This window comes from Vipera berus (genome assembly GCF_964194415.1).
Source record: "Vipera berus genome assembly, chromosome: 5".
Classification (NCBI taxonomy): domain Eukaryota; kingdom Metazoa; phylum Chordata; class Lepidosauria; order Squamata; family Viperidae; genus Vipera; species Vipera berus.
This window is the reverse complement of record NC_138207.1, coordinates 72,878,865-72,903,902: the sequence shown is the minus strand read 5'-3', so window position 1 is coordinate 72,903,902 and position 25,038 is coordinate 72,878,865. Positions and strand designations below refer to the sequence as shown.

Genomic DNA, 25,038 nt, shown 5'->3' with positions numbered 1-25,038 from the left:
ACCTATGACTGGGGCTTTCCCTCTTTCAAAAAATATATATGCCGTATTTCAATATACCTCAGGGTTTTCCTCCAAAATGTTAGAAGCTCATTTCTCAATAGCCAACACACCACAGAAGCCTGTTTCTGAGGGAATTACTTTTAGAAATCTGGTCATAATGGAACGTTGCTCTACTCTTCTGAAAGTGGTGCTCGACCCAATCCTTTTTTGCTCTGCTGATTAGCATCATTCAAGGTTTTTTGATAAGAAATGCTAGCTAGGATTGCTCATGTGTGATGTTTGAGCTGCATCCTGTTGCTCTATCACATTCTACAAATTACACTCTACCTACATTCTGTCAGGAAACACAACAGTACATGATCCTGCCTGACTGGAGAGAGATGGCGCTTTTTTTTTTATAACATTGATAAAAACATGAGGTCATGTTTGCCCTAAGCTGTCAGTCTTTGTGGAGAGCCAAGTACTCACTCATAATTTTCCAGAGAAATATAGACGCCATTTTTCTCTCGTACTGCAGTAAGATCTCGTTTTAAGCGTTCAATCTCTTCGGTATACTCCTGTGAAAAATATCAGCACAATGCTGGAATGTATCTTCTGAAGCATCTGGAATCCATAAATCTCATAAACTTATATTTTTGGCCTAGCCAGTTAAAAAACTCCAATCTACTATCATGGATTCACACTGCAACACAGCAGGGAAAATTTTAAAAGCATTTATACTTAATGAAGAGGTACTGAACCTTAATGAGTGCCCGTTTTGTGAGTTTCTGATTCACTTCAGGTTTATTCATGATATTCTTTGCCCTGTGGGCATATTCTAGAGTACTCAGAGTTTCCTGTGGTACAAAAGACAAAATAAATTAAAAATAAATTTAAATAAATTTAAATTTAGATACTTTTAAAATAAAACTAAAAAATGCTAAGCAAATCATCTTTTTGTAACCACTTCTACATTAAAAAAAAGAATTGTTGAAAAATACAAGGAGGACCACTCTAGAAATATTTTGCTGAGTTTCTCTATAGAGAAATGGCATTTATTGTTATTTACAAAGCATGCAGAATTGCTGCATTCTCATTTATTTTTATGGCTTCATTGTTTTACTATTTACATTTACATTTTTTTATAATCTTACCTTCTACTGTTGTAAGCTGCCTAGAACTGCCCGACGGTGAGATGGGCAGCAAATGAATTTAATACTATAAACCAGAATAGATCAGAAGTCTATTAATAGAACTTTTATTAAGTTTTTTTTTAAATATTATGCCCATCAAGACAGTTTTAACCCTTGCAAGCCAAATGATATTTTGTCCAAGATAAGCTGTCCCCAATCTGTCCCATCAGATCTTCCAATGGTACACCCATCCATGCTGTAATTGAATCCACCCATCTTACTGCTAACTGTTCTCTTCTCTTCTCCTTCCACCTGTTCAAATTCTACATTGTTCTCTAGAGATCTATGTCTTCTCATAATGCTTATTAAATCTTATAATCTTCTAAATCTAATTTATTCTGGAAGTCCAATCGATGTCACTCATAACACACTACCTGAAAGAAAGCACCTTACCTCAAGATTGACTGATGCAGGAGAAACAGTTGCAATTATACATGTTTTTGTGCGTCCTCCGAGAGAGTCCTGTAGGATTCTGGTAAGCTTTGATTCTCTATATGGAATATGTGGAGTTCTTTCAACAAGGGCAGTGATAACTCTACCCAGCGTCAACAGAGATTGATTGATATTTCCAGCTTCACGAGCTCTTTTGTCAACTGCTCCAGAACGACCTATATTCTCACTCCCTGCCAGATCAACCTATAAATAAACTTGTCTAAGTCACAATCAGTATGTAGTAGTCACAAGAAGTCAAAAAATTATATTCAACCTTGGTAACCAACAATTACTGCTAATCCCTAACCATCTGAAAATCAACACAACTATATCTGAGGGTATTTGCATTTACAATTGCCAACAAACAAAATGTGGCCCATAGTTTAGGATGCTATGATATGCAATCAACAATTGGAGAATTATAAACCCAACAAGTCCTCAATTATACCCTGGGGTGAGGGGAGAAGGTACCTGCATTAGTAGGTAGAAATCTGAGATGATACAGAATATGGGATTAAAACGTCAAATCCCCAACAATAGAATTCAAATGGAAAGATCTGTTCTCTGTCGTCCTAAAGGGGCAGGACCCCTACTAGCATTTTTAAGATCACAATAAATCCATTTCTTGGTTTTGTGACAGTTTGCTGTTGCAATGTAACTTCCGTTCCCTTCATTTCATTTCATTTCATTTTATTAAATTTGTATACCGCCCTTCTCCCGAAGGACTCAGGGCGGTGAACAGGGCATATATAAATAGCAATACAAAAATTAAAAGAAAATTAAACAAGTGCCCAGATAAAAAACAATAACAATATAAGAAACCCATTAAAAACCCTAAAGTCCCCCATCAGGCCAGACCAGCTTGTTCAAATAAATGGGTCTTCAGACCACGCCGGAAGGAGCGAAGGTCCGGTGCCATCCGGAGCTCAACCGGCAGTTGGTTCCATAGAGCCAGAGCGCCCACAGAGAAGGCCCTCCCCCTGGGGGCCACCAGTCGACATTCTCTGACCGGAGGCACCCTGAGGAGGCCCTCTCTGTGGGAACGCACAGGGCGGAGGGAAGTTGACGCCGGCAGCAGGTGGTCCCCGAGGTACCCCGGACCCATGCCATGTAAGGACTTGAAGATCATAACCAAAACCTTGAATCTCACCCGGAAGACAACTGGTAACCAATGTAGCTCGCGGAGCAAAGGTGTAACATGGGAGTACCGGGAAACTCCCAAGACAACTCTCGCAGCCGCATTCTGTACCAGTTGGAGCCTCCGAGTGGTCTTCAAGGGAAGCCCCATGTAAAGAGCATTGCAGTAGTCCAGGCGAGAGGTCACGAGCGCATGAGTGACCGTACACAGGGCATCCCGGTCCAGATAGGGCCACAACTGGCACACCAGGCGAACCTGGGCGAAAGCCCCCCTAGTCACGGCTACTATATGGTCTTCCAGGGTAAGCCGTGAATCTAAGAGGACTCCCAAGTTGCGAGCCCTGTCCACAGGGGGTAAAAACTCACCCCCCATAGAGAGAGGTGGAATATTTTGAATGTCCCGGGATGCCGGAATGCACAGCCACTCAGTCTTGTCAGGGTTGAGCTGAAGTCTGTTCCTCCCCATCCAGACCCGAACCGCCTCCAGGCAACGGGACATCACATCGAGGGCATCACTGGGGTGGTTTGGGGTCAAAATGAAAAGCTGGGTATCATCGGCGTACTGATGATACCCAACTCCAAAACCACGAATGATCTCACCCAGCGGTTTCATGTAGATGTTGAACAGGAGAGGCGAGAGGACCGACCCCTGAGGAACTCCACAAACGAGAGTCCTTGGGGTCGACCTCTGCCCCCCTGCCAACACCGACTGCGAGCGTCCCAGGAGATAGGAGGAGAACCACTGAAGAACTGTGCCTCCCACTCCCAATCCCCTGAGACGCCGCAGCAGGATACCATGGTTGATGGTATCGAAAGCCGCCGAGAGGTCTAATAGGACAAGGACAGAGGAATGTCCTCTGTCCCGGGCCCTCCAGAGATCATTCACCAGAGCGACCAATGCCGTCTCCGTGCTGTACCCGGGCCTGAAACCCGATTGGAACGGGTCTAGATAATCCGCTTCATCCAGAACCAGGGGGAGCTGATGCGCCACCACACTCTCAACAACCTTCGCAAGAAAGCGAAGGTTGGAGACCGGACGAAAGTTATTCAACACAGCTGGGTCCAGGGCAGGCTTCTTGAGGAGAGGTCTCACCACCGCCTCCTTCAAGACGGCGGGGAAATTACCCTCACTCAAAGAAGCAGATATATCTGCCTGGAACCAGCCTCGTGTCCTCTCCCGAGCTGCATAGACCAGCCAAGAAGGGCACGGGTCCAATAAACATGTGGTGGAGCTCAACCTCCCCATAATCCTGTCCACTTCCTCAGGGGTCACAGAATCAAACTCCTCCCAGATAACATCGACAAGACCGCCCGTGTCCTGATCGTCGGACTCTGCCCAGTTGGAGTCCAGACCGGTCCGAATCCGAGCGATTTTATCCAGCAGATGTTGACCAAACTCCTCGGCACGACCCTGCAAGGGTTCCTCCCTCACCTCCTGATTAAGGAGGGAGCGGGTCACCCTAAACAGGGCGGCCGGGCGATTATCTGCGGACGCGATGAGGGCAGAGAAGTAATTACACCTCGCCGCCCTCATCGCTGCAAGATAAGACCTAATAAAGGTTCTTAGTCGCAACCGGTCGGATTCGGATCGGCTGGACCTCCAACAGCTCTCTAGGCCCCGTTTCCGACGCTTCATCTCCCGGAGCTCCGTAGAGAACCATGGAGCTCGTTGGGATCTGCACCGGGTCAGGGGCCGCAAGGGTACAACTCGGTCAAGTGCCCCAGTGGCCACCCTTTCCCAGGCTTCCACTAGGGCATCCGCCGAGTTGTGAGCAACGGAGGCAGGTGGGGACCCCAGCGCTGCCTGGAACCTATAAGGATCCATTAAGCGCCTGAGGTGGTACCATCTAGTTGGCTCCGTACCCCCACGGCGGGGGGTGACAAAACGGAAGACCAGCCGCAGGAGGTAATGATCGGTCCATGACAGGGGCATAATGAATGGAGAGCCCCCACCAAGATCATCAAACCACCGTCCAGATAAGAAAACCAGGTCAAGGGTGTGGCCTCCCTCATGAGTTGGTTCAGAAATTACTTGCGTCAGGTACATGGCCGTCATGGAAGCCATGAACTCCCGAGCTAACTCAGATGAACCTCCCAGGGATGGTAGATTGAAGTCACCCAAAACTATAAGTTTGGGGAACTCAATCACCAACCCAGAGAGGACATCGAGTAGCTCAGGCAGGGCTGCCGCTGCGCGACTAGGCGAAAAGTACACCAGCAGCAAGCCCAACTGCGCCCCCGGACCAAACAGTGGTACTCTGCCATCTCTGTATTATTGAGCATAATCTGATGCGGTGCAGCAATACCATGTGCTGAAACTCACCAAGTTTAGTTTTCCAATTTTCACAAGCTCTTCTCCATCTGTTGTTTCTTTCATGTGCAATGTGATGGAAAACACTGAATGGGATCGGCTACAAATTGAGACAACAGAGAAATATTCTAGTGAGTGTTCTATAATCTTTTGCCATGGGATTTTTACCTGTTGGACAGCCATTACAAGCAATAGTCAATTTGGTTGGAGGCTAAACCAAGTTTAGATCCATGACTTTTTTGGGTCAGACAAATCCCAAGACAACTTTGAGAATAGAAAAGACATTCTGCGCCTTTTCTCGGCCTTCTAAAGTAAAGGGTATATGACCATAAATTGACCGAAGTAAAATGTTATAAGCACGTTCATAAAATACGACTAAAATCAAGAATGCTTCACTGAGCCAATTAAAATGGGTCCATTCGCTTGTCAAACTCTTAGCTGATGAGCCTAGGCCAGGGGTCTGCAACCTTAGCTGGCTGAGGAATTCTGGGAGATGAAGTCGACAAGTCTTAATTTTGTCAAGGTTGCAGACCCCTGGCCTAGGATTTCCTTCCCAAATGAAGCTAATGAACCCTCTGACACCCACCAACTGATTAGCCTTTGAGATCTCTGAAGATAATTGGCAGATGAAAGCTTGTTTTCCCACTCCTGTCTAATTCCAAGATATGAGCTAGAAATAAGTATAGGACATTTTGTGCTGCATTTTAGACAAGTGGCGCAAAATCAAGACCAGGATCTCATACGCTGGTAGAACAGAAGGCAGGAAATGCTTGATCAGTAAGACAGCTAAAGAAGCTGTTGATCCCAACAAACTCAATTTTGCTCTTTGGTTTCTCTGCAGGCCTATTATTAGGACAAAAAATAAAATAAACTGCAAATGGTCATATTCTACATATTGCCAATCCACAATGCAGAATTGTGTAAGGTTTTCCAAGAACTATTTTTTTGTTTGTAGAAACACCCTCTTTTCATGTTTCTGGTACTCTTAATTAGTTGGCTATTTCAAATGCATTTCAGCGGGACCTCAAGCCTGGAAAGAGGTATAAACTTTCAGGAAGAAGTGGATCCAGAAATAGCTAATGCTTTTTATTCCCATTATCTAAAATATAGAGGGCATAGATATCCCCCAGCATCATACACTCACTGATCTACATTGAATTTGGGCAGGTGGCTGCATACTCATGACTTGGTGGAGCAGTGGGCTAATGCCTCCTTAAGTAACACCAGCTGCCTGCAATTAGTGCAGGTTCGCATCCCACCAGGCTCAAGGTTGACTCAGCCTTCCATCCTTCCGAGGTAGGTAAAATGAGGACCCAGATTGTTGGGGGCAATTAAGCTGACTTTGTAATAATGCCGCTTGGGGTGTGTGTGAAAGCCCTAACAAGCAGGCATATACATAGAATGAAGGCTACTGCTAAGCTTGTAAGCCGCCCTGAGTCTTCGGAGAAGGGCGGGATATAAATGGAATTAAAAATAAAAAATAAAAAAATAAATAATCCAACACAAATTTATTGAGAAAAATAGTTCAGAAGAAATGGTTACTTCATTCATTTTTCTTTCATTAACTTTGGCAGAGTCCCTGCTTTATTTCCTCTTCTAGCCATTGGAAAAACTAATTATCTCGTAACACAGCTCTTTACATAGGTTGCAAAAGACTCCATTCCATGCTGGGTACAAGGATTTCAGTTTACTTGTTGACTTTATACAAGCTACCTTTATTTGTTGATTTAATGCTGGCGAAGGCTCTAGAAAGCAACATAAATTGTGAAGGATAAACATTTTAATTTAATTTAATTTTAATTCCATTTATATCCCACCCTTCTCCAAGGACTCAGGGCGGCTTATAAGCTTAGCAGTAGCCTTCATTCTATGTATATGCCTGCTTATTAGGGCTTTCACACCCCCCCGCAAGCGGCATTATTACAAAGTCAGCTTAATTGCCCCCAACAATCTGGGTCCTCATTTTACCTACCTCGGAAGGATGGAAGGCTGAGTCAACCTTTTTGGGAAGTACTTTATTGGAACCTTAAAAACTGAACACCCAATTACTTTTCGCATCTTAACAAAGTTCATAGCGGCATGAACTGCATGAATATATGCAATGACATTCCGAGGTACGGATAGGAAGTTTCCCAAGTCTAAGATCTCTCTGAAATCTGAACCAGAAAAATGGACAAGGATTTGGCTGTTTGTGAATTATCGCTTGCCTTCTAACCATCTTTGAACCAGAGATACAGATATAAGTATCCTGATTCTGCGTTCCAATTGATTAAGCTCCTCCTTTTTAGCATCTTTCAGATCTCTGCTGAGAAGACTGTCACAGATACACAGTTTAACACCTGGAAACAAAGAGCTCATTGCCCCGTTCTCCTCTGGCATTCTCAAAATGCCAAACAAAAAACCCAACCAAAAACAAAAACAAAAAAACCCACAACCAGAAATGCCCACCAAGATTTGGTGAGAAAAATCTGTAAGGATCTTTCTGTTTATTTCATTTGGTAATTTTCTTTTTTTAAATTAAAAGTACCGACAATGGTTTTATGCTGATAAAATAGTCAGGTTAAAAAGTCAATAGATTGCATTAGAAACTATTACGAATATGTCCATCTTTTCAAAAATTGAATGTTTTTATTCCCCCAATATATTCTCAAGATTTCAAAATATTTGAACATTTTACATTTCACAATCAGACTTGACCGAGGAGAAATTAAGTTTAGAAAAAAGTTGTTCTTCAGGCTGAATTGACTCTGCTCAGCAAAAGAGCAGCACACTGGCAGATTGTTGCCCAAAGGACATCCAGAATCACAGTCATGAACCAAACATTATTTGCAGCTGAAATAGTTCCAAAGGTTCTGTATTATTATTATTACTGAATTTGTATCCTGCAATATTTGAATTACACTAAGCAAATGATTACCTAAGAATGGCAAAACTGTGCTTTTCTGCTTTACTTCTGCTTATATAAAACCTGCTGTTCTAAAATCTAAAATATTTATTTATTTACCTGGAATACTGATTCATATAAGTAGCAGCCGTGGTTCTTTTTGCTGCTCCTCTTTCTAGGATTTGATAGACTTCATCCTTGTTATGCACAGTTATTTCTTCTAAGCCCTTGATTATTACACCTCTCTGTCAAAAAGAAAATGCTGAAGTTACATATGCTAATTCAGAAGTTCATAACCTTGAAGGAGACACATCTCTCTCTCTCTTTTTTTTAACCTTGTTACGTGGGTCGTCAAAGAGTTGCAACCTTTCCCCAACATCTGGAGATGGACTCAAAAGATCAAACAGCTCCTCATTGTAGATTTCCAACAAAGACACTTTCACAGAAAATTCTGTACCATTCTCTGCAAGTTTTTCAAAAATCTGATGCAAGGTACGTGGAATTACACCTGCAAGTGGATCCTACAGAAAAATAATAGCACAGTATTAACCGGCTCGTTTTAGAATCCAGGAATTCAGCCTTAGAAGGTTAGAAAATAAGTATAAAAAGATAGCTGTTCTTTTACTTCAAAGAAAGCACAGACTGGAGGAGGTAGGTGTTAGGACGGAAGAATGTGTCAGCATTATACTTGGAAGGCACTAAAATGTTTTTTACCTCCTCCCATGTATATTCTTCATTAGGTGATCGCTCCCCTTCCATAGTGAAGGTTTTTCCTGTACCGGTTTGACCATAACTGTATAAAGGAATTTGGAAAATTAGCTTCAGTAACATATTTTGGAGTACAACAAAAAATAAACACAATACTCACGCAAAGACAGTGCAGTTATAGCCCATAAGTACTTCATCCAAAATTGGACATACAACACTCCGGTACACATCAATCTGTTTGGCCTGGGCTCCAAAAACCTGTTTTATTGAATAAAAGAAACTGTTCTTACCCCGAAACCAAATATAAAAAGGGACTTGTTAAATGCTCTGAAGTCACACTATCTTCTACCTGAACTTGAGTAATCTTCTGACAAACCAAGTTAAAACTATTTTGTAATTATCTGCAAAACAAATATACCTCAGAAGTTTCCTTAGAAATTCAGACACAAGTGTTATATTGCACAGACACAAAAATTTTATTTTAACATGTGCTGGGTAAGCTGTAATGCGGCTTGTCTTGGTTTGGTATAATGCATTAACTGATCCATATTTTACAAATTGTAGTTTATAACACGAGTGGGCAACCTTATACACTAACCTCTAGTTTAATGTATCTTTTTGTAGATTGTTGGGAGCAATATGCTGACTCTATAAATTGCTTAGAGAGGGCTCTAAAATAGCAATAGCACTTGGATTTATAAACCACTTGATAGTGATTTACAGCTTTCTCTAAGCTGTAAAGAGAGTCACCATATTGCCCCCAACCATCCGGGTACTCATTTTATTGACCTCGGAGGGATGGAAGGCTGAGTCAACCTTGAGCTGCTCAGAATCGAACTTCTGCAGTGAGGAGTTAGCTTGCAATACTGCATTCTCACCACTATGCCACCAACCCTAAGCAAATATTATGCATCCTGCCTGCAGTACTTCATTCTAACCACTGCACCACCACGGCTCTCAAAACTGCTATGAAACAGTATACAAGTCTAAGTGCTATTGCTAAATATGAGATTTAAATTTACCTCCCCTCCCCCCCACAAAAAACTCTGGTATTTAAATCTGTAGCCCAAAAGACTACCAGAATTTATAATTTATAAAAATCAAGCCAATATTGGCCGGTAATTATTTTATTTAACAGAGCGACATGCACGGGGAAACAAATTCAGGCAATTAACTGAAGGCAACAAAAGAAGTAATGAAAGGAGCTAGTCCTTCAGCAGAACTGATAAAATGAACTTTCTGTCCAGTTTTAGACATAAATCTGTATTGGTCATAAACAGCACTGGCTGCTTCCGAACTATGAACACGTAGCAGCCATGCTAAGGAAGCAGCGACTAATTTCTATGTGATTCGTTTCTTAGGTACTCTTAGAAATCTACTTAACGATGCAAATTCGTACCTTCAGTAATTAAACATCCCTTTTTTTCTGAATAGATGTGCACAGTTAACTTTTTATTATGTTATGCTGTAAAAAGTCCAAACAGGGAAACTGTTTAAGTTCAGAATTATTAAGAAAATGGACTAGTCTTTCAATAATTTCCTGATTAACTAGATGGGCCACTGATGTCAAATACTGAACATATTTCGCAGTTAAAAAAAAGTTGGCCTCTCTTTATTAGTCTCTGATTCCAATAATATCATCTTCCAATACATCTTTCTGATACTACCAAGATGCTCCTCTCCATCCTCCACATTGGCACTGAAATCCCAAATTCTGTTTAAAGGTAAAGATCATTATATTGAGTTTTATGTGACGTTATATCAACATGTATAATTTTTTTTGTTTCTCTAGTAAATACCTTTCTTTATAACTCACATTTGATATTTATTCTAAAAGAGACCTTCCCTATTATATCTTCTGTATACATAAGATGCACAATTAAGGGAAATCTGAGATGAAGGGAAATCTCAGCTCGAGCGCATCCTTTCACAATACTGCACAAATCAGAACACATCAAGTAAGAGTCTGGTTTGTTTTTAATCCTTTAAAAAAGGGAAAATCTAACCAGGACACTCCAGTTACTCAAAGTGGCAGCAGGAATTTGTGAGCTTGATAGTGTAAACTTAACACTGAACCCTAGTTTGATAATATATTCAGTATCAAACTGGCATGTGTTCATGCTCCTAACAATTCCTCTTGTTCCAAGTTGTCACTGCTTGCTCCTTATTAGCGAAGGTGCCAGGGCTTGAACATGGAAACAAAATCTTCATTCATTACCCCACAGCATTTATGGCTCATTTTGGCCTTAGCTTGTCGTGCAAACTTAGCCAATGGAAATTGTAAACATGTTGCTCCTAAACTGACAAAATGGGGTGGGGGGAGAGAAGGCTCTGAACATTCATACTAAGCAGTAGGTAAAGCTCACCATATCAAATGTATAGGTCTTTCTGGATGTTTTATCAGCCACTCCTCCAGTGCGAACGGTAACTTCTTTCCTTCCATGGTCACATTCCACTACCGCGTAGGAATTAGCTCTGCGCTCAGATATATTGAAGGGCCTTTAAAAACAGTTTCCCATACATTATTTGAAGCAAGCATAAGCCTAGTTTCAAATCAGCACAAGACCTATAAGCCTTTTTCCTTAGCTTTTTAAGTTTAGTTGGTATGCATGCAGTACTATAAGATTCCAAACCTGGAATCTACCATTCCTACTTGAAGATGGAACAGAACAGCATCCTAGTATAATACCATAACCCCGTGGTGGCAAACCTAGGGCACGTGTGCCACAGGTGGCACGCAGAGCCGTCCCTGTGGGCACGCGCGCCATCGCCCCAGAGGAAGGCAGGGCCAGGCTGCTCCCCTCCCCCTCTCCACATGCGCCAGCTCTTTTGATCGGGGTACAAAGAGGTGTCTAGATGAGTTCAAGGGCCAGGGAGGGAATGGGGGAAAAGATTGGTCTTGCCACGATCTCCCTTTTGCTGGCCACTGGGAAGCCCGGCGGCATGGCTTGGCACGGCTACACCGGGAAACTCCAGTGCCCTGAAGTTGTGATTTTCGGCGTTCCCCAGGTTTTAGTGTGGCAACGGGACAAAACTCAGCAGAGTGCTGAGTTCTCTTTGTGTGCGTTTGTGGTGCCTTCGTGAGAATGGCTGCTCCCCTCCACCTTTCCGTCTCCCCTTAGCTAAGGGGCACTTTGGCATGGGCAAATAATAATAATAATAATAATAATAATAATAATAATAATAATAATAATAATAATAATAATAATAATAATAATAATATGTTGGAAGGGACCTTGGAGGTCATCTAGTCTAACTCAGGGGGCTGAATTAAGCGCATGTCGGAAGGGGAATCTCTGAGTTGGGGGCAGCCAAAGTTAGTCCTGCAGCTTGGGAGAGGAGCTCCTTCCTTTCTGCACGGAGCGACTCCCGCAGCAAAACTCTGCAGGGGTGAGAATCGTGGAGTTTAGGCAGTGAGTAAAATGTGCAAGATGATCAAAAGCCCTTCTTAAGATTTATGGGGGGGCGGTGGAGGGGGGAAGGCGGCGCAGGAAGTTTGGGCAGGGCCACCTGCGCGGGGGGCAAGGGGGGGGAACGCCGGCGGCAGCAAGTGATCCATGCAGGGGGTAGGGGGGAAAATGCTGGTGACAGCGAGCGATCCGTGCAAGGGGGTGGGGGCCGCTGGCAGCAGCAAATGATCTGTGCAGGGGGTGGAGGGAAAAACACCAGCCGGTCATTTTGCCTACTTTGTGCTGGGTGGGCCAGGCCTCTGGGTGGCGGCGGCAGCCTAATGGATCTGTGCGAGCTGCTGGCGGGACCGGCCAGGGGGAGGCAGACGGTGCAGATTCCCTGTGCATGAGACTAGGATTTTCCCCCCCGCTATTGGATTTTCGCTACCAGACTGTTTAACCTGATGCAGAAAGGGAAGGATATGCATTCTGCATCAAGTAAAGTTTTAAGAAGTTAAAAAGTCTGGCAGTGAAAATCCTCCCCCTCCCCCCTGTGCCTCGAACCAGCGCAACCAGCAGTTTGCTCAGGTCCATTAGGCCGCCGCCACCACCGAGAAGAGTGGTGAGGTTTTGAGCCAGCCAGCCGGGCAGGAAAGAAGTAGGTCAGGGGATGGTGGCTGGCTGGGGAGGGGGAATCATAGCTGCTTCGGGGGGGGGGGCTGCCAAACCTCAGGGCAGCGGCATTGGCAGCTCCCCCCACCTGGCCCATTTCCCCGACTCTGTTACCGGTAGCAGCTCCCTCAGCGAGCGCCCCACACCCCTCACCATCAAGTTTCCATTGCACAAGCTTCCTGAAGCTGAGGAGAAGTGCAGTTACTGAGCCGCCAGGCGGGTCTGGTGGCCAGCGTTGCCTTCCTTTTTTTCCTGCTGTGGCACTGCTCTCCTGAGAGGAGGGCGCAGTGATTGGTTGGCGGCCACGCCACAAATGGGGATTAATCATCCCTGAAATCCCACCACTGTAAAAGGAGCAGGAAGAACGGGGAGAAGAAAGGGAAATTGGCCGAACCGGCCAGGCACTGCAGCCCCGCCGAAAAAAGCGGGAGTTTCTTTGCGAGCCTGCCTAGCCCACATCAGCCTTGCTCTCCACAGTGCGCTGCACCTGATCCAAAGCACGGAGAGCACAGTGATGGGTGAACACACAGCAGATGCGCACAGACTCCACTGTTTTCAGCAGCGCTTCTGATCAGCTGCAGCACGCCATGGAGAGCCTGGTTGATACGGGCAAGGCAGGAGCGCGCAGAGTCCGCTTTTTTCCTTTGACAGTGATGGGGTTAGGGTTGTTGCGGCTGATCAGAAGCGCCGCCGAAAACAGCGGAGTCTGTGTTTTAGAATGAACAGATCTAGTAATGTTACATGAGATTTATTTGGAACCACCATGGAAAACCATATAACTTTCTGTATGCTGAAGCATTACAGTTATATTTTTTATTACTTTTGATGCTGTAAAGGCTGGTTCATCAAAAAGATTCACAGTTAATAACAAAAATCTGTCCATTCAAAATATATGTACTATTCAAAGCAACTAAGACAATATCAACAAAAATCACATCACAACAAAGATCTTACACTTCATATTCCATCACTCCACATAAATTCTCTTCAGATTCAAGCTTTAGCCTCATGCCAGTGTCCCCTAAATGTAGCAAATTAATTAGGCTTAGCCTAAGAATATGATTTGAGATTCTTTACCTATGTTACTGATTTTTATATTTTATAGTTTATCCTGCTCAGTAAGTTACCTAGAGAATAGCTGATTGGTAGCCATCTAAATTTGATTATTGTTTGCCCATCCCATAATGTAGTCAATAATATAATCATTATTAAACTTCCAGCTCAAGCATATACCATATAAATGGGTTTTTTTAAAAAGCCTAAATACTACTCTACTTTTTTAATTAGTCTTCAACAATTATTATCTTAGCTTTTTACATCTTTATTGAGAATGAGGATGAAAAGAAGTCTGTCATTGGTCCTAATTCAAATGCATCCAAATAAAGACATGTAAATGAAATAACCTCGGTCCACATGAAAGTACATAGGACAATGTCTGCTCAATAATCTTTTGTCAATAATCTCAATAATCTGCTGTCTCCAGACCCATTCTCCTCCTTTCATAACTCTAATAAAAAACTTAAGAGGACACTTAACGATGAATTTTAAGCCCTATTGTTTTCCAATGGAAGGTACTCTGAGATGCATGATAATAGGGCTTTGCTTCCCCTTCTGAGAAGCTTAAGGAGAACCTTATTGTTTCCAATGGAAGATATTTCTGAAGACAAATGAATACTGTACCTATAGCTATAGTTCAGTATACATGGTAACTAACGGGACTTTACTCCTATTCAAGACTGCAACCGTCCTTCCAACCATCAGCATTTTGATTATTGTTATGATGGGTGGAGAGGGGAGGGGAGGGGCTAGATCCAGATTGGCTCATCTTTGCAGCCTTGTCCCTCAATTTAACAGGATCCAGCTCCATCCCGACTCAAGTCTTCCAGTGACGAGATGCTTGTTCTAAACGTGATCCAATCTGAATCCAGAATCAAGTAAAGCAAACGTAAAGCGACTGCGAGCCCGGAGGTTAATCCTGATTCAAACCGAAGGGAGACTTTGGAGAAAGCACCATCAGAGAGCAAGAGCGATGCTCCCCCCCCCCCGCGTTAAAGGGAGAATCCCTGCCCACCGGAGCGACGCCCCGTTAAGGACTGACCTGCATCTCACCACCACCTGGATGTTCTTGCCTTTGTCGTCTTTCTTCGCGCCGACGGAAGAATTCATCGTCGGTCCGTCCGGGGTAAGTTAAAGAAAGCGAAAGATCCAGGACAGGACAGAACCAAGCTGAGAAGGGAACCGGCGCTTCACCCGCAGCGGGCAGGGCAGCTCTAGATCGCCCGTCTTCCCGAAGGGGATCCCGGAGTCTTGCCGATCCGGAAACTTCGAGAGAGGAAAAGAGAAGCGCAGCCGCCCTTTCAGCGGAAACCGCTTAAGCTGCTCTTTCCACCCCACTCCCCCCCCCCAGCCAACTTCACGAGAGAGAAGCGCGCCAAGAGTTGAAGCCGACCACTTTGAATAGCTCGCGCCGCGTCTCAGCCAATCAGCGTGAGGCTACGAGATTCGCAGAGGACCATGGGACTTTTTTTTTTTAAATACGCGTGAACTCCCAGGCTGTTTATGACATCATCACTAGGCGACAAAAAAGATTTATTTCTTTTATTTTTTTATTTTAATTCCATTTATATCCCGCCCTTCTCCGAAGACTCAGGGCGGTTTACAAGTTTAGCAGATTAAGCGTACATAGACCTGTATTAGGGGTAGGCAACCTTGGCTCTTTTATGACTCGTAGACTTCAACTCCCAGAATTCCTCAGCCAGCCATGCTGGCTGAGGATTTCTGGGAATTGAAGTCCCCGAGTCATAAAAGAGCCAAGGTTGCCTACCCCTGACCTATATAAACAGGTTGTACAGGTGTCTGAAGCTTCTTAATGAGGTTGAGATACTCTTTTTGTTTTCCTCGCTCGCGGAATTAAAAAGCAGAAAGGGGCGGGGGAAATCTTTCTAACTCAGGCCTTTTTGAAAAATGTGCCGCAGTTAAAAATGCAGTTTGCAATAAATTTCATTCCGCAGTTGTTTAGAATAGCTTTGCATACTGGACTCCTATTTTGTGTACTTTCATCCAAATATCTGAGATGTAATTCCCAGGGTTGATAGCCATGACGCTTAGATTTTAACAACCAGTCGCAATCTTCTGCCAGCGTACCTATTGGGTTTTTTATTAGCGGAAGGGGAACCCGGGGTTTTTCAAACCGGGCAATTTTAATAGGTGTGGACTTCAAGATGCTGGTTTAGGAATTCTGGGAGTTGAAGTCTACACATCTGAAAGTTGTTAAGTTTGAAAAAAAATCACTTAGTGTTGCAGATACTGTATTAGTGAATGGATTTTAAATTCGGAGATCGGGAAATAGACAATTCTACGATTCTGCGTATGTGTTCAAGAAACTGCAAAGCTACCCAGAGTTTGTTATGAATAATAAGCATCGTCGGCTTGATGAAGACAGAACACAAACATTCTGGGAATTGTAGTTTTAATTACCTGTATCGTTAGTCATCCAAGGCGGCCAATGAGACAAGAAGAAATTTAAAAGACTATCAAAACTGGTTCTTATTTAATGTACTGTAATTGCAAAGCCTTCTCATGCCTCTCCTGTGCCCAATTTCCTTGGTACAAGAAATAGCTAGGAAAGGAGAGAGACAGAAATGCAGAGTTTTCTGTACAGATCATTAATACTACAAAAATGAAAGATTTATTTATTTTCACCTTTCTTTGCAGCAATTGAAGGAAAAACGAAGAGTGAATTATATATCCAAAACCTGCAGCATTTACAATATATTTAAAAGAGTGGTCAAAATCTCACCAAGGCCTGAGCAAATCTTTTAAATTCATTTGAATTATTCATTGAGTGGATACTAAAATTAGGGTATTAAATTGGGTTGTTAAAATTAGGATTTTAAAATTTTTACACTCCCTTGTGAAGTACACAAGAAATGTACATGTTGTAATTTTCCATTTCTGTTGTAATAGGCATATAGAAGCACTTACTTAAGATAAATTTAGGAAAGTAGATATAATAAGATGAAGGAATAGAGAGGAAATATATATATAATGACTTAAAGGATACTTTTAGAATAGTGCACACTATTGTAGAATAACATATAGCTTATGAATTCATTTTATATAAGGTTTATTCTTTATAAAAACTGCTTAGAATTAGTATTTTAAAGTATAACTAAGAACCAAAGTGCAGCCATGTTTAACCGAAGCATGAACTCTGTTACACACATAGCTTCTAGATGCAAAGCAGGTATTCTTATAGAAAAACAAGGAAAGACATAAATCTTTTATAATTGCAATTATCCAGCTTGGGTAACAGTTCACCTTGTAGATAAGGCTATACGTCAAGTTAGCAGGATGTTACAAATCATGTCACAGAAAAGGGAGTGAAGATAAGATAGGAACAAAAGGGCATTTGTTCTAATAATTGGAGGGTCTGGTAATTGTAATGGTTGCTAGGCGGTGGGAAAGCATGTGACCGGGTGGGCCTATCAACTGGGCTCACTTTGGAAGGATGTGGTGTGATGTACAGGACAGGGTATAAAAACCTATGCAAAAATTGATTCAAGTGTGGACTCTGGGATTTGCCATTACCAAGAGTTCCACTGCTTTTGCAAAAGCTTTAATAAAGTTTTGTTTTCCAACATCCTTGGAGTTGAATTTTTATTCCTCACATCCTCTAATGCAGGCATGTCAAACTCGCGACGTCACATGATGTCATGCGACGTATCGCGACTTTTTCCCTGTTGCCGGCAATGGGGAGGGTGCGGTTTCGTCGTGATGCATCCAGCCCACAGGCCGGCAGTTTGACATGCCTGCTCTAATGGCTATGTTGTATCTGAACCATATGTTATTTCAATTTATTTTATATATATTTTACTTTATTTTATTCTATTTATGAACATTTATATGGCCATCCAACTCATTCTCAGTGACTCCCAGCGGCTTACAAGGATAAAAACCTAATACAAATATAATAAAAACCAGGTCTTCAGGGCCTTGCAAAAGAATTTCAAAGTGAGGGCCAATCTTATCTCCATGGCGATGATGTTCCACAGTGAAGGAATGGGGAAGGCCCATCTTCTTGGTCCAGCTGGGGGAGGGCAATTTATTTTCCCAACAGGTCACATAAAAAATCAGGACATTGTGACAGATTGCTTTCCCATCCCTCTTGTGAGGAATAAAAATTCAACTCCAAGGGTGTTGGAAAACAAAACAAATTTTATTAAAGCTTTTGCAAAAGCTAGTATATCCGTCTACCTGGAAGTAAAGGGCCATACCTGAATCAGTTTCAGCATAGACTTTTATACCCTGTCCCGTGCATCACGCCACATCCTTCCTCTTCAAACCCAGTTGATAGGTCTGAATTAGTCACACGATTTCCAACCGCCTAGCAATAATTATAATTACCAGATCCTCCAATTATATGATCAAAAGTCCCTTTTGTTCCTGTCTTATCTCCCCTTCCTTGTCTGTGGCATGATTTGTAGCATCCTGCTAACTAAGGGTGTAGCTTTATCTACAAAGTGAGCCTGTCAACCTAAACTGGATAATTGCAGTTAAAAAGGATTTCCTAAAAATACCTTAGCTAAGAGCCTCTGTATGTCTATTCCTTTAAGCAGAAATGGAAAATTACAACATGTACATTTATTGTATACCTCACACACTGATGCTGCCTCCCTGCCTCCGAGGCTGCCCTGCCCCACCCCTGCCACCAATGGGCACCAACATCCCGCCCCCCAACTCCCCGATGCTACCACTGACACTACTGATGCTTTGGGTCAGATTGGAACTGCCCACAAGCTAAACGTGGCCTGCAAGTTGTAAAGTGCTCAAGTCTGTGCTTGATGAACCTCCTTAGGGGACCCATAGCATTTCCTATTTCCCCACTCTAGTCGGTTGGGAAGTGGTGACTGAAAAAAGATGGTCCTTTCAGATAACCTAGTCCCAAGCCATGTAGGCTTTGAAGATGACAACCAGCATCTTGAACTGAATGTGGAAGCACATTAGCAGCCAATGCAGCTCCCGCAAGAGAGAGAACACATGAGCACATCTAGACCTGCACAAAGCTATGCATGCTGCTCCATTTGAACCAAATGATGTTTCCAGATACTTTTAAAGGGCAGCCTCATATAAAGTGCATTGCAATAGTCAAGATGGGAGGTGACTAGGGCATGAGTGGCTGTGAGCAAGAATTATTGGTTCAGGAAAGGGGATAACTGGCACACAACTCAGTTGCACAAAAGGCACATCTGGGCCTGCACAAAGGTATGCATGCCTTTCCATTTGAACCAATTGATGTTTCTAGATACTTTTAAAGGGCAGTCCCATATAGAGTGCATTGCAATAGTCAAGATGGGAGGTGACTAGGGCATGGGTGAGTAAGAATTATTGGTTCAGGAAAGGAGGTAACTGGTACACAACTCACAGTTGCACAAAGGCACATAATTGAAAAATGACCTGCATGGAAAAATTACAAGATTTATTGTATTTTTATGGTGTAGTTTCTAGGTGTGGATATAAATGTGGGAATGGAAGGTGTCCATGTCATGAATCAGTCTACAAGAAATAAAATAAATGGTTATGCTATCAAGAACTTGATAGAAATAAAGAACTAATTTATATGTGCATTTATAAGACTGTTCTGTTTTGTTTCAGCTGGAAAGTCACCATGAATTATTGCTTCAATCTTGCCTTATGCCCTAATAGCAGAGGCGTGGTTTGAATGAACCTTTATTGTCAAAGTACAACCATGTATACATTGAGATTGGCTGAGCCTCCCTTCATGCCCCCACCCCCAACTTACAGTGACACAAACCCTCCACTCTTGGTGCAGTTTTCATTGAAGCAAGATTCATCAGCCTTTGAACAGCATGCCAAAAATCTCTTTGTAAAAGGAGATGGGGCCACATAGAACAATTGAATCATAGGAGGTATTTTGCTGCAACCCCCTGCCCAGTTCAGAATATTTACACAATGTATATAATTTATGCAGTTTATATAATTATAAAAATAGATTTTTTTATAAAAATAGGTTAGGACTATATTACTACAAGGATCCATTCACTGAATTTTAACATCACTTTTAATTACTTTAATTAAACTATATATTATATTGAGGGTCTCAGTATAAACATTTGTCTCTTTCTAAACTATTTTTAATGCATAAGCAAAGTGATTTTCTTTCCAGTATCACACTTTGATCTCAAAAATCAATAAAGTATGAAGGAAAAATAAAATTGAAGCTGATGGTAGTCTTACAGTGAATATTCACAACTTTTTCATTTAGACACTTAATTGTAATTTTTATGGATAAAGACTGCAGAGTTAAGAACGGCATGTTGTACACCACCCTGAGTCCTTCGGGAGAAGGGCGGTATAAAAATTTAATTAATAATAATAATAATAATAATAATAATAATAATAATAATAATAATAATAATAATAATAATAATAATAATATACAAATATAGTAATTCCCTTCACCTCACATCCCCATTAACCCCCAATTTTAATATAAATTGTGCATGAACACAATTAAAAAACCTCATTCTCATCCCCTCCCATACAGCACACATATACATGTGCAGAGAAGACAGCAGGATTAGGCAAAGGGAAGTGACGTGAGAGAAGAATTTATTGGTGAGTACCAACAGGGGCCTACCCATACAGGTGAGTTACACCAGATCCACTGGAAATGTACATGTGGTAGCATACACGGGTTCCACCTGACCTACTGGTGACTTGCTTCATTAGACAACTATGTTCTATAGACTGGTTCTGATCAACATTGTTTTGGCCTCTTGTATGTTTTAGTTTTGTATGTTCACCTTTCATAACTGCCACTGTATGCAAAATGAGCTCAGGATAGAAATTGTATGGCTCACTTAATTTAAATGTATATTCCTTCCGACTCTCACTTTCTGAGTCCATTTACTAGTGTATTAATATAGATCTTTTATCTTGCTGAAACTGACCGATGCTCACAGTTATTAGGCATATGCTTTTGAAGTTTGCTGCAATAGACATGGGTCGATTACAAACAGCAGCAAGTGATGCAAATCAGTAATCACCTGGGTGTAGAGGCAGCTTATCAAAACAAACCCCAAAACTCCACTGTATAAAAAGTTCCACATCTTCAAATTGATATTTCAGCCACATAGTAATTTTCAAAATAAAGTTATTTGAGAAAAGCCAGGGTTTATTATGTGCTGATTATTCTTACCTGGTGGTTCCTTTAAAAGGATAAGTGGTTAGTGTGATCATAACCCATTTAAGCAAATCTGAAGGGGTATTCTCTTTTTTGTCTCTTTTTGGCTAGGATTCAGGTTGAGTTATAGTACTGAGATGGCATGGTTGGCTTGTGGATGACCTCTGGAGGGTTCAGGATGGGGGAGATGTTCTGTCCTGGCTCTCTTGGATCTCTTGGTGACTTTTGATTCCATCAACCATAGTATTCTTCTGAATCAGCTTCAGGTGTTGAGAATGCTGGTCACTGTTTTGCAGTGGTTTTCCTGCCTTCATGGCCCGTTTCATTTGATGCTGGGCTGTGTAGACAGTAAGAAAGATGACCTTGATAGAAATATGCAGGAACCATTGCCTAGGTAAAAGGGGTTGATTTTTTTAAAGCCCAGAACAATCAAGTAACATTTGAAAGTGCTTCAGGTGCATACATCTCTAATTCACTGGAGAGTAAGGAGGAGGAAGGACAGAACAATCAGACATGCAAGACTCTGCTATTGTAGCCAATCTCAACAAAAAATAGTTTAGTTTTCCTGTGGAGTTGATTTCTTGGGTCTGGTATACCTAGTGGGCTACAGGGGAGAAAAACCACCTTGTCCATCTTGTGTGGAGTATGTCGGAGTTCAGGTTTCTTACTGATCATTTTTAAAATCTACATGAAACTACTGGGTGAAGTCATTTGGGAGCACAGGAGGTAGTATTATTAGTTACTTTGCGGCACATTTTCATCCTCCCTGATCAGGTAATTCCATTCAGGTGATTAGCCAGTGTCCGGAGGCTGTGAAGTTCTGGAACTGCTTCTGATAGAATTCCAGCAAGATAAAGTGGATCTGGGTTTTTCACCCCACTCTGAGTAACAGAGAGGTGTTTAATTAAGTTGGTATGTGATTTGTAGGTACTCCTGATTCACAGCTTCTGTTTGTAGAGCAGGTGGTAGCCTTGGCTGGGGGGGTGGGGTGGGGGCTTGGTATAAATTCATCGAGTACCAGACTAGAAAATTGAAGTATGTTGTAGTTACACCATAGAAATTCTCTTGTCTATTATCCTTCTTCACCTCTGTAATTTTTATTTCCTTTTTTTTACAGTTAAGAACGATTATTTTTAAAAATGCACAATCCTGGACAGTGTCCCCATATTCTTCCTGTACCTGTTTTGCCGATGTTCTGTAAATTTATGAGAAGCCAGGATAAAGGACAGAGAAAACGGGATAATGCAGCTGGAGATGCTTCACGAGACCCTTTATTTTATTTATTTATTAAATTTATATGCCACCCATCTCACTAACCAAAGTGACTCACTGTGGTTACTCTAGTACTCATCTCAGTTTGAGCAGAAAGTTTGGACTTTCAGTAATCTGGCTTAACTTGTTTGGTTAGTTTCATGTGAAAACAAGTCCTTACAGGGAATTATAAGGATTCACATTTTGGAAGTTTGAACGGATTGACAAGTAGAGAACCTGAATAACTGAAATCAGTAATGCAATCCAATAGTGTGATCAGTACCAGATCTGTCATCAGATATTTTTTTGAAATGTTTTATTGATTTTCTAATTTTACATTTAAATATTTAAAAAGGAACGTGGCGGCTGAGTTAACTGATAATTCAATATCTTTGGTACAGGTCTCAAACTACTACATTAAATATTTCCTCTCTTTTCCCCTTAGTATTTACTGTCTCATGTTTAAACTAATACAATTCTTATTATATCAATTAAATAAAAATAACATTCTTACATCTAAGTAATTTTTAGCTTATACATATCCTGGTTATTTTAACATTCAGTCTTTATAGACAATCAATGTCCTAATTAGTTTTTCCCAAGTTTTAGTTTCCCATTAATATTTAAATTTAACATTTAATATTTATAGTTTGCAAGTTTTAAATAACCAAAGTTCCCTTTATCACAATTCATCACAAAATTTAATGTTCAAGATACACGTCTTATCTATTTGAATATATTATTTCTCACCATCTTACATCAACTAATTATTAATACAGTATAACATTCTTATTTTCTATTAATTTCCAAATGTCTTAAATTTACTCACCAAAATTTCTCTTATTTCAACATTAAATACTTCCTCTTTTTCTCTTAATGTCTACTATCTCATATTTAAACTAATAGTTTTTATTATCAGCTAAGTAAAAACATAGTTATTACATTTATCAATGGATTTTTAGCTTATATATATCTTAATTACTTTTACATTCAACCTTTGTAAACAAGTCAATATTCAAATTTAACTTTTAATATTTATACTTCCAAGTTTTAAATGACCAAAGTTTTCTTTATCTCAGCTCATAACAAAATCTAGTATTCAAAGTACACATTTTGTCTATTTGAGTATATTCTATTTTAATCCTCACTAATAAGTCAAAACCCCAATTTTCTTCAGCCTTATTCTAGCTTTCTTTCAGGATCCAGACATCTTACATGATGCTCAATTTCCATCTAGAAATTTTTAGTCAACACTGTTGCTCCTCAGGACTGAAGTCCCAGACATGATTTTTTCAAAAGGCAGATGGACTTTGTTTTTTCTTGAAGATGTTTTGCTTCTCATCCAAGAAGCTTCTTCAATTCTGACTGAAGAACTGACTGAAATGGCCTCAATAACTCTCAGAAAGAGTGCTAATGACTAGATCAGGGATCTTCAAACTTGGCCCTTTTATAACTTGTGGACTTCAACTCCCAGAATTCCTCAGCCAGTGTGCCTGGCTGAGGAATTCTGGGAGTTGAAGTCCACAAGTCATAAAAGGGCCAAGTTTGAAGACCCCTGGACTAGATGACTGCAAGAATATAAATCCTTCTATCTTTCCACTCTTCAGTCAGAACTGAAGAAGCTTCTTGGTTGAGAAGCAAAGCGTCTTCAGGAAAAAACAAAGTCCAGTAGCCTTTTGAAAAAAGTACCTTTGGGACAACCATTATCTGGATGATTAAGAATCTCCATAGACACTCAAGACTAAAAATAGGATGTTCCAAAGAATCATGCAGTGTGAACACAGATTGGCCAGGAAATATATCTGGAGCACTTAAATCTAAGTGACATAGCTCTTAATATTAATTAGCTTATTAATTATAGTAGCCTCTCCCAATATGGGAGCTTATATGAGGGAGAAGGTAGAAGAACATAATTAGGAGCATAACAAGAGAAAGATGTGTGGGTTTTGTTGATGTGCATGAATAACATTACTAAATCATTCTCATCTGGATCGTCTTCCGTGAGGAACTGAATCATCCTTTACATCTCAAAAGGTATGAAACACACACACACACACACACACACACACACACATGCAGTGGCACAGAACTGGCTATTTTTTTTCAAGGTCTAAGACCAAAGGAACTGCTTCAGAAGTAAAACAAAACCAAATGAACAAGCTGAAGATCATTTCTCAAAGTCAGTCTAGCACAGTGGAGAGGCAATAGGCAGAACATGGTTTGGCAGTCAACAGCCCCATTTGCTTTCTTTGGAGTCTTCAAGAGGTGCTTTTATAATTAAAAGATAATTCCCAATTAATTTCAATGGAAGCAAAAGAATGAAGATATCCAGAGCCTCCAATAAAATTAATATATTTTAATCTTTAGAAGTAAGAAATATAAATCTTAGAAAGTGTACAGTAGATGTTCTATAACTCTTCACTCCCTCAGTTTTGGAGGGTGAAATGTTGATACTAGTGATGGCTGTTGCTTAACCCTCCTCTATTCATTCCCTCATATCTTTCACAGGATATTGTGCATATGTACTTTTTATTTATTTTGCACCTGGGATGCTTGCATTTTGAACTATTAAAGACCCCACCACTAGCACTTTGCTTATTTTTCAGTATTTGCTTTCACGGTGGAAGGAAGAAACGTTTTCCTATATTTGAATGAAGGAAGGCAAATTAGCATTATTTATAGAAAAAAACCCAATTCTACCTACATTTAACAAAACTGAACCTCAGGAAGGAAAACAGATCCCGAAGCAATCATCAGTCTTCTAGATTCTAGAAATCACTGTTTCCTTCCAACCCTTAAGATAACCTTATGGATCACAGTATTAAAGATTTAATTGCAACTAGTTACATCTCACATTGGTAGAAAACATAGGAATA

General features: G+C 41.2%; 1 protein-coding gene across 1 annotated transcript in view; it reads right to left on the bottom strand.

Moving 5' to 3' along the window:
- KIF11 (kinesin family member 11) overlaps positions 1-14,871 on the bottom strand; it is a gene marked incomplete at its 5' end in the record, with an annotated part of 29,203 nt that extends 14,332 nt beyond the window's left edge. Inside the window, 11 exons of the mRNA XM_081328590.1 lie at positions 469-557; positions 741-836; positions 1,566-1,808; positions 5,065-5,152; positions 8,057-8,181; positions 8,272-8,457; positions 8,651-8,729; positions 8,805-8,902; positions 11,011-11,143; positions 13,660-13,755; positions 14,804-14,871. Of these exons, the coding sequence (XP_081184716.1) occupies positions 469-557; positions 741-836; positions 1,566-1,808; positions 5,065-5,152; positions 8,057-8,181; positions 8,272-8,457; positions 8,651-8,729; positions 8,805-8,902; positions 11,011-11,143; positions 13,660-13,755; positions 14,804-14,871 (1,301 nt within the window). The remainder of the gene's footprint in view (positions 1-468; positions 558-740; positions 837-1,565; positions 1,809-5,064; positions 5,153-8,056; positions 8,182-8,271; positions 8,458-8,650; positions 8,730-8,804; positions 8,903-11,010; positions 11,144-13,659; positions 13,756-14,803) is intronic.
- Between the last annotated feature and the right edge of the window lie 10,167 nt (positions 14,872-25,038).